Below are 12,402 nucleotides of genomic sequence, written 5' to 3'. Positions count from 1 at the left end.
CAAAGTACCGTAACCCCACCGCTTCTCTGAAACGTCCCAGCCCCCCAAAAGAAAACCTCCTGAGTTCCCCAGACCCCCGCCAACCCCTCTTGCCCCGCCTGCCCTCCAGTTTGTGTGCAAGAACGACAAGTGCATCCCCTTCTGGTGGAAGTGTGACACAGAGGACGATTGCGGGGACCACTCGGACGAGCCCCCGGACTGTCGTGAGTGCCCAGGGTGGGGCGGTGAGAGGGTCCCACGTCGGGCAGCCTGACTCCAGAGGCCCTGACTGGCCGCACCCACCCCGGGCCCTTGTGACGCTGAGCCTCCCCTCCTGGCAGCCGAGTTCAAGTGCCGCCCAGGACAGTTCCAGTGCTCGACAGGCATCTGCACGAACCCTGCCTTCATCTGTGATGGCGACAACGACTGCCAGGACAACAGTGATGAGGCCAACTGTGGTAAGGGGCTACCCTCCCCCCCGGGATTTGGGGGTTTTGGGGAACCTGCAGGCTCCCACCCAGGGGGTGGGGTGCCCCCCTGCCCCTGGGCCTCGATCCATCCTTGGTCACCCTCCCCTCCTCCCGCCCCACAGACATCCACGTGTGCCTGCCCAGTCAGTTCAAGTGCACCAACACCAACCGCTGTATTCCCGGCATCTTCCGCTGCAACGGGCAGGACAACTGCGGGGACGGGGAGGACGAGAGGGACTGCCGTGAGTGCCCGGGGCCACAGGGGGTGATATGGCACAGAAACACCGTTCATGTTGAAATCTACCCCACTTCTTCTAGGGGCCCTGCCACCCTCAAGTAGCGTCATCAGATGGGCAACAGAAATGATGAGGGGGTGGGGACTAGGTTTGTTCATAAAGTCATCATGCTTGGTGTAGAGATGTGCAGATCCAGAAAACAAAAAGCACCCAAATTGGAGATAAACTGCCCCTTCCTCCCAAGAATTGCTGGTGGGACCGGGACCAGGGCTTGGAAGAGGGAGAAGCTGGTGATCTGAATTGTGTTTGGAGACCAGATGGCAGGTCCTCAATCTCCCCCCTTCCCCCATAGCCGAGGTGACCTGTGCCCCCAACCAGTTCCAGTGCTCCATCACCAAGCGCTGCATCCCGCGCGTCTGGGTCTGTGACCGGGACAACGACTGCGTGGACGGCAGCGACGAGCCCGCCAACTGCAGTGAGTCCTGGCGCCCGTCTCCCCCCAGTGCCTGCCGCTCCCACCGCCCCCACATGCCACGTCTCGGTGGCCGTTCCCCCCACCCCTCCCAGCACATTCCTGAAAGGAGCCTCCCCTCACTGCTGGGCCCCCTTGCAGCCCAGATGACCTGCGGAGTGGATGAGTTCCGCTGCAAGGACTCGGGCCGCTGCATCCCGGCGCGCTGGAAGTGCGACGGAGAAGATGACTGCGGGGACGGGTCTGACGAGCCCAAGGAAGAGTGTGGTAAGCAGGGCCAGCTCCCATGCCCAGGGGAAGGTGTCCAGCCTGGGTAGGGGTGGGGCGGCTCCCGCTGGCCAGGGCGGGCTGGGCTGCCTGCTGACTGGGTCCGCATGGGCCTGGCACTGGGCTTCCTGTGCCCACCACCTCCTGCCTAATTCCCCCCCCTCCATCCCATGGGACCTCACCAGCACACACCCATGTGGAATCTTCTCTGCCCACCCTGTGGGACCTGTTAATCCCCTCCCCAAGCAGCTCCCCGACTCCTGTCCCTCCTGCCCCATGCCCTCCCTGGAGACCCCACATCTCAGAACACTACCTGGGCTCCCCTTTGCTGACCTTTCCCAGCCTGGAATGCCTACTCTCCTGCTCCTGGTCGTCCTGACCATGCCTGTTTGAGAGCCTGATGTCTGCCCTCCCCGCTCCGTCCCTGACTGCCCACCGGCTGCCCCCTCCATCCCCAACTGCCCGCTGTCTGCCCCCATCCACCCCTGACTGCCCACCGTCTGCCCCGCTCTTGCCTCCCCAGACGAGCGCACCTGTGAACCCTACCAGTTCCGCTGCAAGAACAACCGCTGTGTGCCCGGCCGCTGGCAGTGCGACTACGACAACGACTGTGGGGACAACTCCGACGAGGAGAGCTGCAGTATGTCCCCACCCCTCCCCACCCAGCCCACAGCTGCCCTTCCCCAGGAGACCTCGGCACCACCCTCAGCAGCCCTGCCCCTACCGCCACCAGGCTGTGCGAGGGCAGGTGGCCACCTCCCAGGGCTGGGAGTCAGCAGCCCCCTCCCTCCTCACCCCCCTCCATGTTGTGTATTTGAGTTTGTATCATTTCACCTCATCTCATGTTTCTCTCCATTTTCACACTGTCCTTTCCGGGGTGCAGAGGTAGGTGTCTCCGACGTGCCCGTGCTCCCACCACACCCCTGCCGCTGCCCCTGAGCCCACCCATCCCCGTGCTGTGCTCAGCCCATTGTCTTTGACTGGTCTCTCCCTAAACCCTGGTGCTTGTCATAGTGGTCTGCCCTCCCCTCCCCTCCCCACCACAGTCCGTCTGGAGGGCAGGGCCAGGGCCCCGTGCCCTCTCTCGTGTGTCAGCCCCAGAGGGGTGAGTGAACACCCTCTGTGCCCAGCTGGTCCCATGAGGGCAGCCAGTTGGCTTGTCCAGGATTGGTTGAGCATCATGGTCATTATGCCAGTCCGCTGTGGCCTTCAGGGACACAGGGTTGGGCAGTATCGCTCTGCCAAGGGCTGGAGATGCCCTCGAGGGCTGAGTCCCTATGCCCACCCTCCTGGGGCCTGTCTCTCCCTGTCCTTCCTCAGCCCCTCGGCCCTGCTCTGAGAGTGAGTTCTCCTGTGCCAATGGCCGATGCATCGCCGGGCGCTGGAAATGCGATGGGGATCATGACTGTGCAGATGGTTCAGACGAGGTAGGCAGGGAGACCAGAAGGAGGGAGGGGCTTCAGAAGAGTCAGGGCGGGGCCACAGGGGTGCCCAAATCTGACCAGGATGCCTGTGCCCATGCCCACAGAAAGACTGCACCCCCCGCTGTGACATGGACCAGTTCCAGTGCAAGAGCGGCCACTGCATCCCCCTGCGCTGGCGCTGTGATGCAGATGCCGACTGCATGGACGGCAGTGATGAGGAAGCCTGTGGCACTGGCGGTGAGGCCCTCCAGCTTGGCTCCCAGCCCACCATCCTCTCCCCAGACAGCACTTAGTCAAGGAGTCCGTTAGGCTGAAATCCAGCAGAAACTTGTGGGCTGCGTGTGAGGTTGTGAGGGGTCATCCAGGCCCCACCTCACAGGTTCTCCAAGGCAGTCGGCTGCCCTGAGAAACAAAGTCCCTGCTCCCTTTCCTTTCCTGGGGCAGTGAGCTGGTGCCTGCCCCCGCTGCCCTGCCTGAGCTCAGCAGCCCAAGGGCGAGTATGACACCTGGGGAAGAGAAGGTTGGGGCTTGGTGCCGAGACCCCAACGTGAGGGCAGCCATCCTGGCTCTGCCCTGGTGGGCTGAGGACAGACACTGGACCCTAGGTCTCCTGACTCCCTGCCCAGTGCTCCTCCTCTGTACCTGCCATTGCCACAACCACCAGAGAAGAGGGCCCTCTGGACCCCTCTGGACCCCTCTAGATACTCTTCCCCAAGAAGGCCTCTTCTTCTCCCCTAAATACCAGAGAGGGCAGTTCTGCCCGGCCACCCTGCTGGCAGAAAATTAGGAGACCTGGGTTCAGTCTGGCTGCACCGCTGCTTGCCTCATGACCCCTCTGGGCCTCCCGCTGTGGAGCGAGAGGTGTGGACAAGATCCTGCCCCCAGCAGCCTGGAGGGCTGGCTCATGCTCCGCTTTTTGCTCCCCGTTGCGCCCAGTGCGGACTTGCCCCCTGGACGAGTTCCAGTGCAACAATACCCTGTGCAAGCCGCTGGCGTGGAAGTGCGACGGCGAAGACGACTGCGGGGACAACTCAGACGAGAACCCTGAGGAGTGCGGTGAGGCTCGAGGGTGGAGCGGCTCCCAGGCGGGGGCGGAGCTCCGGGGCCGAGGAGGTGGTCGGGCTTGGGTGGGGCTCGGGGCGGAGGCTGGGGTCGGGCTGGGGCGGGGCTTGGGGCGGAGGCGGGGCTCGGGTGGGGGCTCGGCTCCCGCGCTGGGGCGAGACTCTCGTGCTCCCCGGTGACGCGCGGCCCGCCCCCAAGGCTGATTCCGGCTCTGTCTCCTGTCTTCTCCCCCCGCTGCAGCCCGGTTCGTGTGTCCTCCGAACCGGCCCTTCCGCTGCAAGAATGACCGCGTCTGCCTGTGGATCGGGCGCCAATGCGACGGCACCGACAACTGCGGGGATGGGACTGATGAGGAGGACTGCGGTGAGCAGGGGGCCAGTGAGAGGTAGCCTGGGGGGTCGCCTAGAGCAGGGTGCGACATAGGGGCCGGGGTGGCCCAAGTGGGAGCTGTGTGTAGGGAGTGGACTCGCCCGGCAGGGGGAGGACCCATTGGTGGGAGCCTGGGCGCCCCTCCTTGGGAGAGAGAAGCCCTTGGGGAAGGCACCGAGGCTTCCTGACACCCTGGGTCTTGAGGTGGAGACAGGGAATCTGTGCTTAACTAGCTTCCTCTGAAGCTTGACAAAGAGCCAGGTTCGGGACCCACCTGTAGCGTGACTGACTGGGGGTCCCTGTGGGAGGAGGGGCAGGATGGCCAATACCCAGGACCTGAAGCCCCCACCCTCCCCAGAGCCCCCCACGGCCCAGACCCCCCACTGCAAAGACAAGAAGGAGTTTCTGTGCCGGAACCAGCGCTGCCTCTCCTCCTCGCTGCGCTGCAACATGTTCGACGACTGCGGGGACGGCTCCGACGAGGAGGACTGCAGCATCGGTAAGGGGCGGCGGTGGGGGTGGCGGTGGGGGCGCCGGCGAGGCGCGGAGAACCGAAGCCCAGGCCGGGGTGCTCAGGGGAGGGGATCCACTCTGTCTCCTACAGACCCCAAGCTGACCAGCTGTGCCGCCAACGCCAGCATCTGTGGGGATGAGGCGCGCTGCGTGCGCACCGAGAAAGCCGCCTACTGCGCCTGCCGCTCTGGCTTCCACACGGTGCCAGGCCAGCCCGGATGCCAGGGTAGGAAGGCGGGACCCGAGGGGGTGGGCAGAAACCCCAGCCGCAGGGCTCCTCATGACCCTTTCATGTCACCCCCAGACATCAATGAGTGCCTGCGCTTCGGCACCTGCTCGCAGCTCTGCAACAACACCAAGGGCAGCCACCTCTGCAGCTGCGCGCGCAACTTCATGAAGACGCACAACACCTGCAAGGCCGAAGGTACCAGAGCGGGGAGAGGACGGAAGGAGCGGGCGGGGCTCTGCGACACCAGGGTATAAAACACGGGGGACCGGGAATGGGATGTTTTCCCCCAGAGCCCCAGCCAAGCACGGAGCTCCAGACGCGCAGGTGCAGCTTTCTGCACACAGGGCTGGCTGTGCGCAGAGGACCACGTCCTGGGGCTGGCTCATCAGGGAAAACGTGAAGGAGGGGCAGCTGTCCCCTACCACCCCCGGGAGGAGAGTGTGGAGACATGTGTCACCCACTTACAGTCACAGGCACCCCAGCTGCATATTCCCATGACACCTTTTTTTCAGCTTTATTGAGCTGTAGTTGACAAAATTGTCTGATATTTAATGTGTACGAGGTGATGATTTGATGTATGTATGCCATGTGGAAGGATTCTCCCCATTGAGTTAATTGATACATCCATCACCTCACATATTTCCTTTTTTTTTTTTTTTGGTGAGAACATGTAAGTTCTACTCCCCCATATGCTTTGACACACACCTGCACCTTTCTCATGCCTGCATACAGACACCCACACCCACCCATGCACACACATGCCCATGCACACACAAGGGCCTCTATATACACACAACCCCACCAAACACAGCCAAGTGCACTCACATGCCCGTGCATACCTACACCCCCCATGCCTGTGCTCATCTGCCCCCACACGCTTGTACACCCTAGCCGACAGAGCAGGTGGTATGAGCAGAGAGCGTGCAGATGCCAGCCAGAGGCTATGAGGAGGCAGAAGTCCCTAGGGCTGGAGGAGCAGGGACAGCTCTCTGGAGTAGCAAGTCACACCAGATCAGCTCAGGAGAGGAGAGGAGGAAGGAAGTTCTGAGGGCTAAGCCTGGAGCCCCTAAGCCCAGCACTGGGGCGAGTGAGTAGGCTTCTGGCCAGGGCGAATAGTTTGATCAGGGAAGACACTGTTAGTGTGAAAGGGGTGGGCTGGGGAGGGGAGCGCATCTCGGGTGCGCTCCTCCCAGCACCAGACCCAGCAGCCCCCAGCCCTGGCCTCTTGCCCCTGCCTCCCCCCGCCTGACATCTGACCTCTTGCCCCTGCAGGCTCTGAGTATCAGGTCCTGTACATTGCTGACGACAATGAGATCCGCAGCCTGTTCCCCAGTCACCCCCATTCGGCTTATGAGCAGGCCTTCCAGGGTGACGAGAGTGTCCGCATTGATGCCATGGATGTCCACGTCAAAGCTGGCCGTGTCTATTGGACCAACTGGCACACGGGCACCATCTCCTACCGCAGCCTGCCGCCTGCCGCGCCTCCCACCACTTCCAATCGCCACCGGCGACAGATTGACCGGGGTGTCACCCACCTCAATGTAAGCACCCAGCGTGGGTGGGATCCACACAGAGGCGTGGATGAGTGGGAAGACTCCGAAGAGCAGAGTTTGAAAAGGACAGTGGGAGGGGGCGAGGTGAGACTGGAGAGCGAGGGCAGTGAGACGTACGTGTGAGGCCCAGACGACCGGCGAGTGAAGCACGGGCATTATCAGTAGGTGGCCCTGCCACGGTGTAGCCCGAGGTGCAGGGCACAGTGGGCACACTGGCCTTCAGCATCAGAGCCTCGCTCAGTTCCTGATCGTCACTGCCATCGCTGTGTCAATCCCGGCCAGCCTAGTTAACCTCTTTGGGCCTCACTTTGTTCCTCGATAAAGCAGGGTAATAATATCTAATCCAGCAAAACATATGAAGGCTCTACGTATGGCCCACAAGAGGTGTCAGGTGACTCTCTTCAAAGCCAGGGAACTGGCTCTCAGTCTGGGATGACTTGCAGGGGAGGGGGGCAAGTAATGGGCATGAAGACAAAAGGTGATAGCCCCTAAAACTGTGACCTCCCCCCCCCACTCAGATTTCAGGGCTCAAGATGCCGAGAGGCATCGCCATCGACTGGGTGGCCGGGAACGTGTACTGGACCGACTCTGGCCGAGATGTGATTGAGGTGGCGCAAATGAAGGGCGAGAACCGGAAGACGCTCATCTCGGGCATGATTGACGAGCCCCACGCCATTGTGGTGGACCCACTGAGGGGGTGGGCAGGGGTCCTGGGGGAGGCATCGGGCAGGGGCGGGTGCCCAGCATCCCCAGGCGTGCCCTTCCCCTCCCAGGCCAGCCTGAGGCCGGAGTCCTCCTCATGCCCTCGGGTCTTCCGGGCTGCCCCAAGCCCTGGCCCTCCCAGGACTCCCGGCCGGCCTCGAGAGGGGTCTGACCTCCACTTGGCTGGCTGTCATGGACAGCCAAGTTCTGGGCTTCTCTGCTCCAGGAGCAGCTCTGCCCACTTAGATGACTCTGGATCAGCACCTTGTGGTTTTAGAGTAAAAGATCCTTAACCTGGCCAGGCGCTGACTCCCCCTGGTTCTCTCTGGAGAAGCAGACAAAACACCCTTCTCCCAGTACCCAGCTGTCCCTGTGCCCAGGCCAGTATCTGGTGGCCCACTTCAGTCAGCCTCCCCTGGCAGCCTCAGGTCCTACCCACACTCACCCCTTCTCCCTCCCCAGCACCATGTACTGGTCAGACTGGGGGAACCATCCCAAGATTGAAACGGCAGCAATGGATGGGACCCTGCGGGAGACACTGGTACAGGACAACATCCAGTGGCCCACAGGTCGGTGGCGGCAGGGGCAGAGGCCATGGGAGGGCTAGGCTCACTGAGGTCACACGAAAGCTAGGGAGGGGAGGCTGGGGCTTGGACGGGGTGAGGCAGATGGGCTGTGGAGGCTTTTCCCAGAAGAGATGATTGGGAATGGTGAGGGGAACAGGTTGGAGCTGTCCCCAGCTTGGGGCGGGAGAGGCTGGGCCCTCACCATGCTCTCTGCCTCCTCCAGGCCTGGCCGTGGATTATCACAATGAACGGCTATACTGGGCAGACGCCAAGCTCTCAGTCATTGGCAGCATCCGGCTCAATGGCACGGACCCCATCGTGGCTGCTGACAGCAAACGAGGTCAGCATCCAACAGCAGCCTTGGCCAGCCGTGACCTCGGGCCTCCCGTCCTCCCCAGTGAGCCCAGAGCCTCACCCAGCACCTATTGTCCTCCTTGGCCTGGCCCCCAGTAATCCTGCAGTGCCTTCCAGGCCTCTCTCAACTGGACTGCCCCTGCACCAGCCCTGCAGGCCTGAGGCCCACCCTGACCCCTGGCCCACTTGTCCATTCATTCGTTCTACCAATGAGTGTTGAGCTGCCTGGAGGCAATATAGGTGGCAGTAGGAACTTAGCAAATATGGGGAGAGGGAGCAGAAGTCGATCTTGACCCCAGACGTCCAGGGCTGATGGGACCTTTTGCCAGTAGTGGCCACAGGAGGAGGAAGAGGTTGGGGGGAGTTCGGTTTGGGACGTGTTGAGTTCGAGGTGCGTGGAAGCCATGAGGGCTGGTGTACTGGAGAGTGTGACCAGGGCCTGAGTCCCCTCCTCCTCCTCGTCCTCCTCCAGGCCTAAGCCACCCCTTCAGCATCGATGTCTTTGAGGATTACATCTATGGCGTCACCTACATCAATAATCGTGTCTTCAAGATCCATAAGTTTGGACACAGCCCCTTGGTCAACCTGACCGGGGGCCTGAGCCATGCTTCTGACGTGGTCCTGTACCACCAGCACAAGCAGCCTGAAGGTGGGCAGAGAGGGAGAGCCCAGGCTGGGGCAGGGAAGGCCTGGGGCACTGTCTCCAAGCTGTGTCCTCAGGCCTAGTGTGCAGGGGAGGGTTCTGAGTCCTCAGGGCTCAGCATCCTCCCACGCCTGCAGTGACCAACCCCTGTGACCGCAAGAAGTGTGAGTGGCTCTGCCTGCTGAGCCCCAGTGGGCCTGTCTGCACCTGTCCCAACGGAAAGCGGCTGGACAATGGCACCTGTGTGGCTGTGCCCTCGCCAACGCCCCCACCAGATGGTACGCTCACGCCCCTCCCCAGTCCCCATCCCAGGCCCCAGAACCCTCCTCCCCGCGGCCCCTGAAAGCCCCCTTGCCCTGGCTCTGCCTGTGACGGTCCCTCCTGCAGCTCCGCGGCCCGGCACCTGTAACCTGCAGTGCTTCAACGGGGGCAGCTGCTTCCTCAACGCTCGGAGGCAGCCCAAGTGCCGCTGCCAGCCCCGCTACACGGGCGACAAGTGTGAGCTGGACCAGTGCTGGGAGCACTGTCGCAACGGGGGCACCTGCGCCGCCTCCCCCTCCGGTATGGCCCACAGCTCTCCCACCAGATGGCTCCTGGCCCCTGGCCCAGCCCCCCACCCGCTGGCCCTGCCTCGGGCAAATCCCTTGCCCCCACCCTCCCTTGCTTCACCTCTGCCTCCCCTCATGCCTCCTGTCCCCGCCCCCAGGATCCCAGTCCTCTGCTGTCCACCTCCCGCCCGGGTCCTCCCAGCCCTGTCGCTCTGCAGTAGGGCTGGGAGCTTCAGTGGGCCACCGTCCTGCTCACACGTCCTCTCCCGCCAGGCATGCCCACGTGCCGGTGCCCCACAGGCTTCACGGGCCCCAAATGCACCCAGCAGGTGTGTGCGGGCCACTGTGCCAACAACAGCACCTGCACTGTCAACCAGGGCAACCAGCCCCAGTGCCGATGCCTACCTGGCTTCCTGGGTGACCGCTGCCAGTACCGTGAGTGAGCCATCCCTGGGCCCCAGGGGAGGGGAGGAGGGCAGCGGGGGCCTGAGGACCTAGGTGGTAGTCACAGGGGCCAGCTGTAGGCAGGAAGGCTATTCACAGCTAAACCAGGCCTCGGTTGCTGGTGCTCCCCCGAGGTAGTGAACCCTCTGGCATCGGGATTAGGCAAGCAAAAGCAATGCCCTGTCCGGATGCTCAGGGACGTCCTGATACCCTGGAGCCTGTGACGTAGGGGCAGCAGGAGACTCAGGAGGATGTGGGAGTCACTCAAAAGACCTGGGAGGGTCCCCTCAGGTGTCCAGCTCCCCCCACAACTTACGGAGGACTGAGGCATCTCCTCCCCCATCCCCAAACCACAGGGCAGTGCTCTGGCTACTGTGAGAACTTCGGCACGTGCCAGATGGCTGCTGATGGCTCCCGGCTGTGCCGCTGCACCGCCTACTTCGAGGGGCCGAGGTGTGAGGTGAACAAGTGCAGCCGCTGCCTGGACGGGGCCTGTGTGGTCAACAAGCAGAGTGGGGATGTCACCTGCAAGTGAGTGGGGCGCTGCCCAGCCTGTCCCGGCCTCAGTCCCTCCCCCCCGCCACGCCGCTGCTCTCAGCCCTGCCTGCCCCTCCCCAGCACCACCCACGCCCTGCCCCAGCCCTGCCAGCCTCTCACTCTCTCCTACAGCTGCTCCGATGGCCGAGTGGCCCCCAGCTGCCTGACCTGTGCAGGCCACTGCAGCAATGGCGGATCCTGCATCATGAACAGCAAAATGATGCCCGAGTGCCAGTGAGTCAGGCCTGAGCCTCACCGAAGGCTAGATCATTCCCCTTTCCCAGATCTGAGGGGACTGTCAGAGTCCTGTGTTCCTTCCCAGTTTCCCTGGCAGCCATGGCTGTGGGGGTCACTCCTGCTCAGCTCTGCCCCTCCTGTCTGCAGGTGCCCACCGCACATGGCAGGACCCCGGTGCGAGGAGCAGGTGGCCAGCCCACAGCAGCCTGGACGTAAGTGGCGGGAGGCGGGGAGGCGGGGAGGCGGGGCTGCTGGGACCTGGAACTTGAAACAAGGGGGCTTTGTGCCACCTGGGCCTTTCTCACTGACTTTGCCACCTCCTCCACTCTAGATATGGCCTCCATCCTAATCCCGCTGCTGTTGCTGTTGCTGATGCTTCTAGTAGCCGGAGCGGTATTCTGGTACAAGCGGCGAGTCCGAGGGTGAGTTATGGGGAGTCTAGAAAATTCTGGCCGTTACTTTAATGCCCTAGGCTTACCCAACAGAATCCCTGCCCCCTCATACTCCGGCCTCTCCCCAGGGCCAAGGGCTTCCAGCACCAGCGGATGACCAATGGGGCCATGAACGTGGAGATTGGGAACCCCACCTATAAGATGTATGAAGGCGGGGAGCCTGATGATGTGGGGGGCCTACTGGATGCTGACTTTGCCCTGGACCCTGACAAGGTGGGCTGGGAGGACAGGGGAGGAGCCCTCCAGGGCAGGGACAAGAGGCTGTGGGTGGGATGACTAGGCGTGTTGGGTTAGATGATGGAATGGAGGTGAGGCGTGGGGTACCCGGGCCACAGAGCCCAGCCCCTGAGGCCCACCTGAACCCTCTCACCTTGCAGCCCACCAACTTCACCAACCCCGTGTATGCGACACTCTACATGGGTGGGCACGGCAGCCGCCACTCCCTGGCCAGCACGGACGAGAAGCGAGAACTCCTGGGCCGGGGCCCTGAGGACGAGATAGGGGACCCCTTGGCATAGGGCCCTGCCCCATCGGACTTCCCCCAGAGAGCCTCTTGCCCCCTGTCAGAGAAGTCCTTCAGTGAGCCCCCCTTCTGCCCAGCCAGCCCTTCCCCGGCTCTGCCGGGATGTATAAATGTAAAAATGAAGGAATTACTTTTTATATGTGAGTGAGCAAGCGAGCAAGCGAGCACAGTATTATCTCTTCCTTTCTCCTCCTTCCTGCCTGCTCCTCAGCACCGCCCCCTGCTGCATCAGGGAGGAGGGGCAGGGAGGGCTCTGGGGGCTCCTGTAGCTTACAGGTATGAGGGGTCCCCACCTCCCTCCTTCCCCCCCTGAAACGCACCCCCACTGGGAGAGCTGGTGCTGCTGCCTCCCCCTCCCTGAACAAGACACTTTGTCAAGGCTCTCCCCTCACCCCCGCCCCCAGCTTCCTGAGGGCTAGTTCTGGGCAGGGAGCGTCCTCCACTGCCCCTGTCAGAAGAGTTGCCTCTGGCTGAGGGAGGAAGGAAAGGATGGAGTTTTTCAGTTCTTCTCGGGGAGGCCATCCCAAGCCCCAGCCCCCACTCTAGGGGCACCTCTGAGATGGCCACGCTCAACACCCCTCCCAGACAGGCCCTCCCCCATCTCCACTGCCCCCTCCGTGACTCCCAGGGCTGGAGACTCTTCCATAAGCAGTCTCCCAGCCTCCCCTCCCCTGGGGACGAGGAGGAGGGGGGCACCCCAAGGAAGGGCAAGCGGGCAGCCCCGTTTTGGGGACATGAACGTTTTAATAATTTTTGCTGAATTCCTTTACAAGTAAATAACACAGATATTGTTATAAATAAAATTGTAAAAAAAAAAAAAAA

General features: G+C 62.4%; 1 protein-coding gene across 1 annotated transcript in view; it reads left to right on the top strand.

Moving 5' to 3' along the window:
- The window catches only part of LRP1 (LDL receptor related protein 1), a 78,650-nt gene extending 66,248 nt beyond the window's left edge, over positions 1-12,402 (top strand). Inside the window, exons 63-89 of the mRNA XM_046654568.1 lie at positions 110-203; positions 321-437; positions 572-691; positions 1,038-1,160; positions 1,299-1,424; positions 1,948-2,064; positions 2,745-2,851; positions 2,953-3,085; positions 3,785-3,904; positions 4,151-4,273; positions 4,638-4,778; positions 4,884-5,018; positions 5,097-5,216; positions 6,294-6,562; positions 7,093-7,271; positions 7,739-7,845; positions 8,066-8,182; positions 8,669-8,845; positions 8,977-9,117; positions 9,227-9,400; positions 9,661-9,822; positions 10,188-10,362; positions 10,501-10,602; positions 10,753-10,817; positions 10,937-11,027; positions 11,126-11,270; positions 11,435-12,402. Coding sequence (XP_046510524.1) covers positions 110-203; positions 321-437; positions 572-691; positions 1,038-1,160; positions 1,299-1,424; positions 1,948-2,064; positions 2,745-2,851; positions 2,953-3,085; positions 3,785-3,904; positions 4,151-4,273; positions 4,638-4,778; positions 4,884-5,018; positions 5,097-5,216; positions 6,294-6,562; positions 7,093-7,271; positions 7,739-7,845; positions 8,066-8,182; positions 8,669-8,845; positions 8,977-9,117; positions 9,227-9,400; positions 9,661-9,822; positions 10,188-10,362; positions 10,501-10,602; positions 10,753-10,817; positions 10,937-11,027; positions 11,126-11,270; positions 11,435-11,575 — 3,621 coding nt within the window. The 3' untranslated portion in view covers positions 11,576-12,402. The remainder of the gene's footprint in view (positions 1-109; positions 204-320; positions 438-571; positions 692-1,037; positions 1,161-1,298; positions 1,425-1,947; positions 2,065-2,744; positions 2,852-2,952; positions 3,086-3,784; positions 3,905-4,150; positions 4,274-4,637; positions 4,779-4,883; positions 5,019-5,096; positions 5,217-6,293; positions 6,563-7,092; positions 7,272-7,738; positions 7,846-8,065; positions 8,183-8,668; positions 8,846-8,976; positions 9,118-9,226; positions 9,401-9,660; positions 9,823-10,187; positions 10,363-10,500; positions 10,603-10,752; positions 10,818-10,936; positions 11,028-11,125; positions 11,271-11,434) is intronic.

Source organism: Equus quagga, chromosome 1 (assembly GCF_021613505.1).
Source record: "Equus quagga isolate Etosha38 chromosome 1, UCLA_HA_Equagga_1.0, whole genome shotgun sequence".
NCBI classification, from domain to species: domain Eukaryota; kingdom Metazoa; phylum Chordata; class Mammalia; order Perissodactyla; family Equidae; genus Equus; species Equus quagga.
The sequence above is the reverse complement of the archived record's forward strand: the minus strand, read 5'-3'. Positions and strand labels throughout refer to the sequence as shown.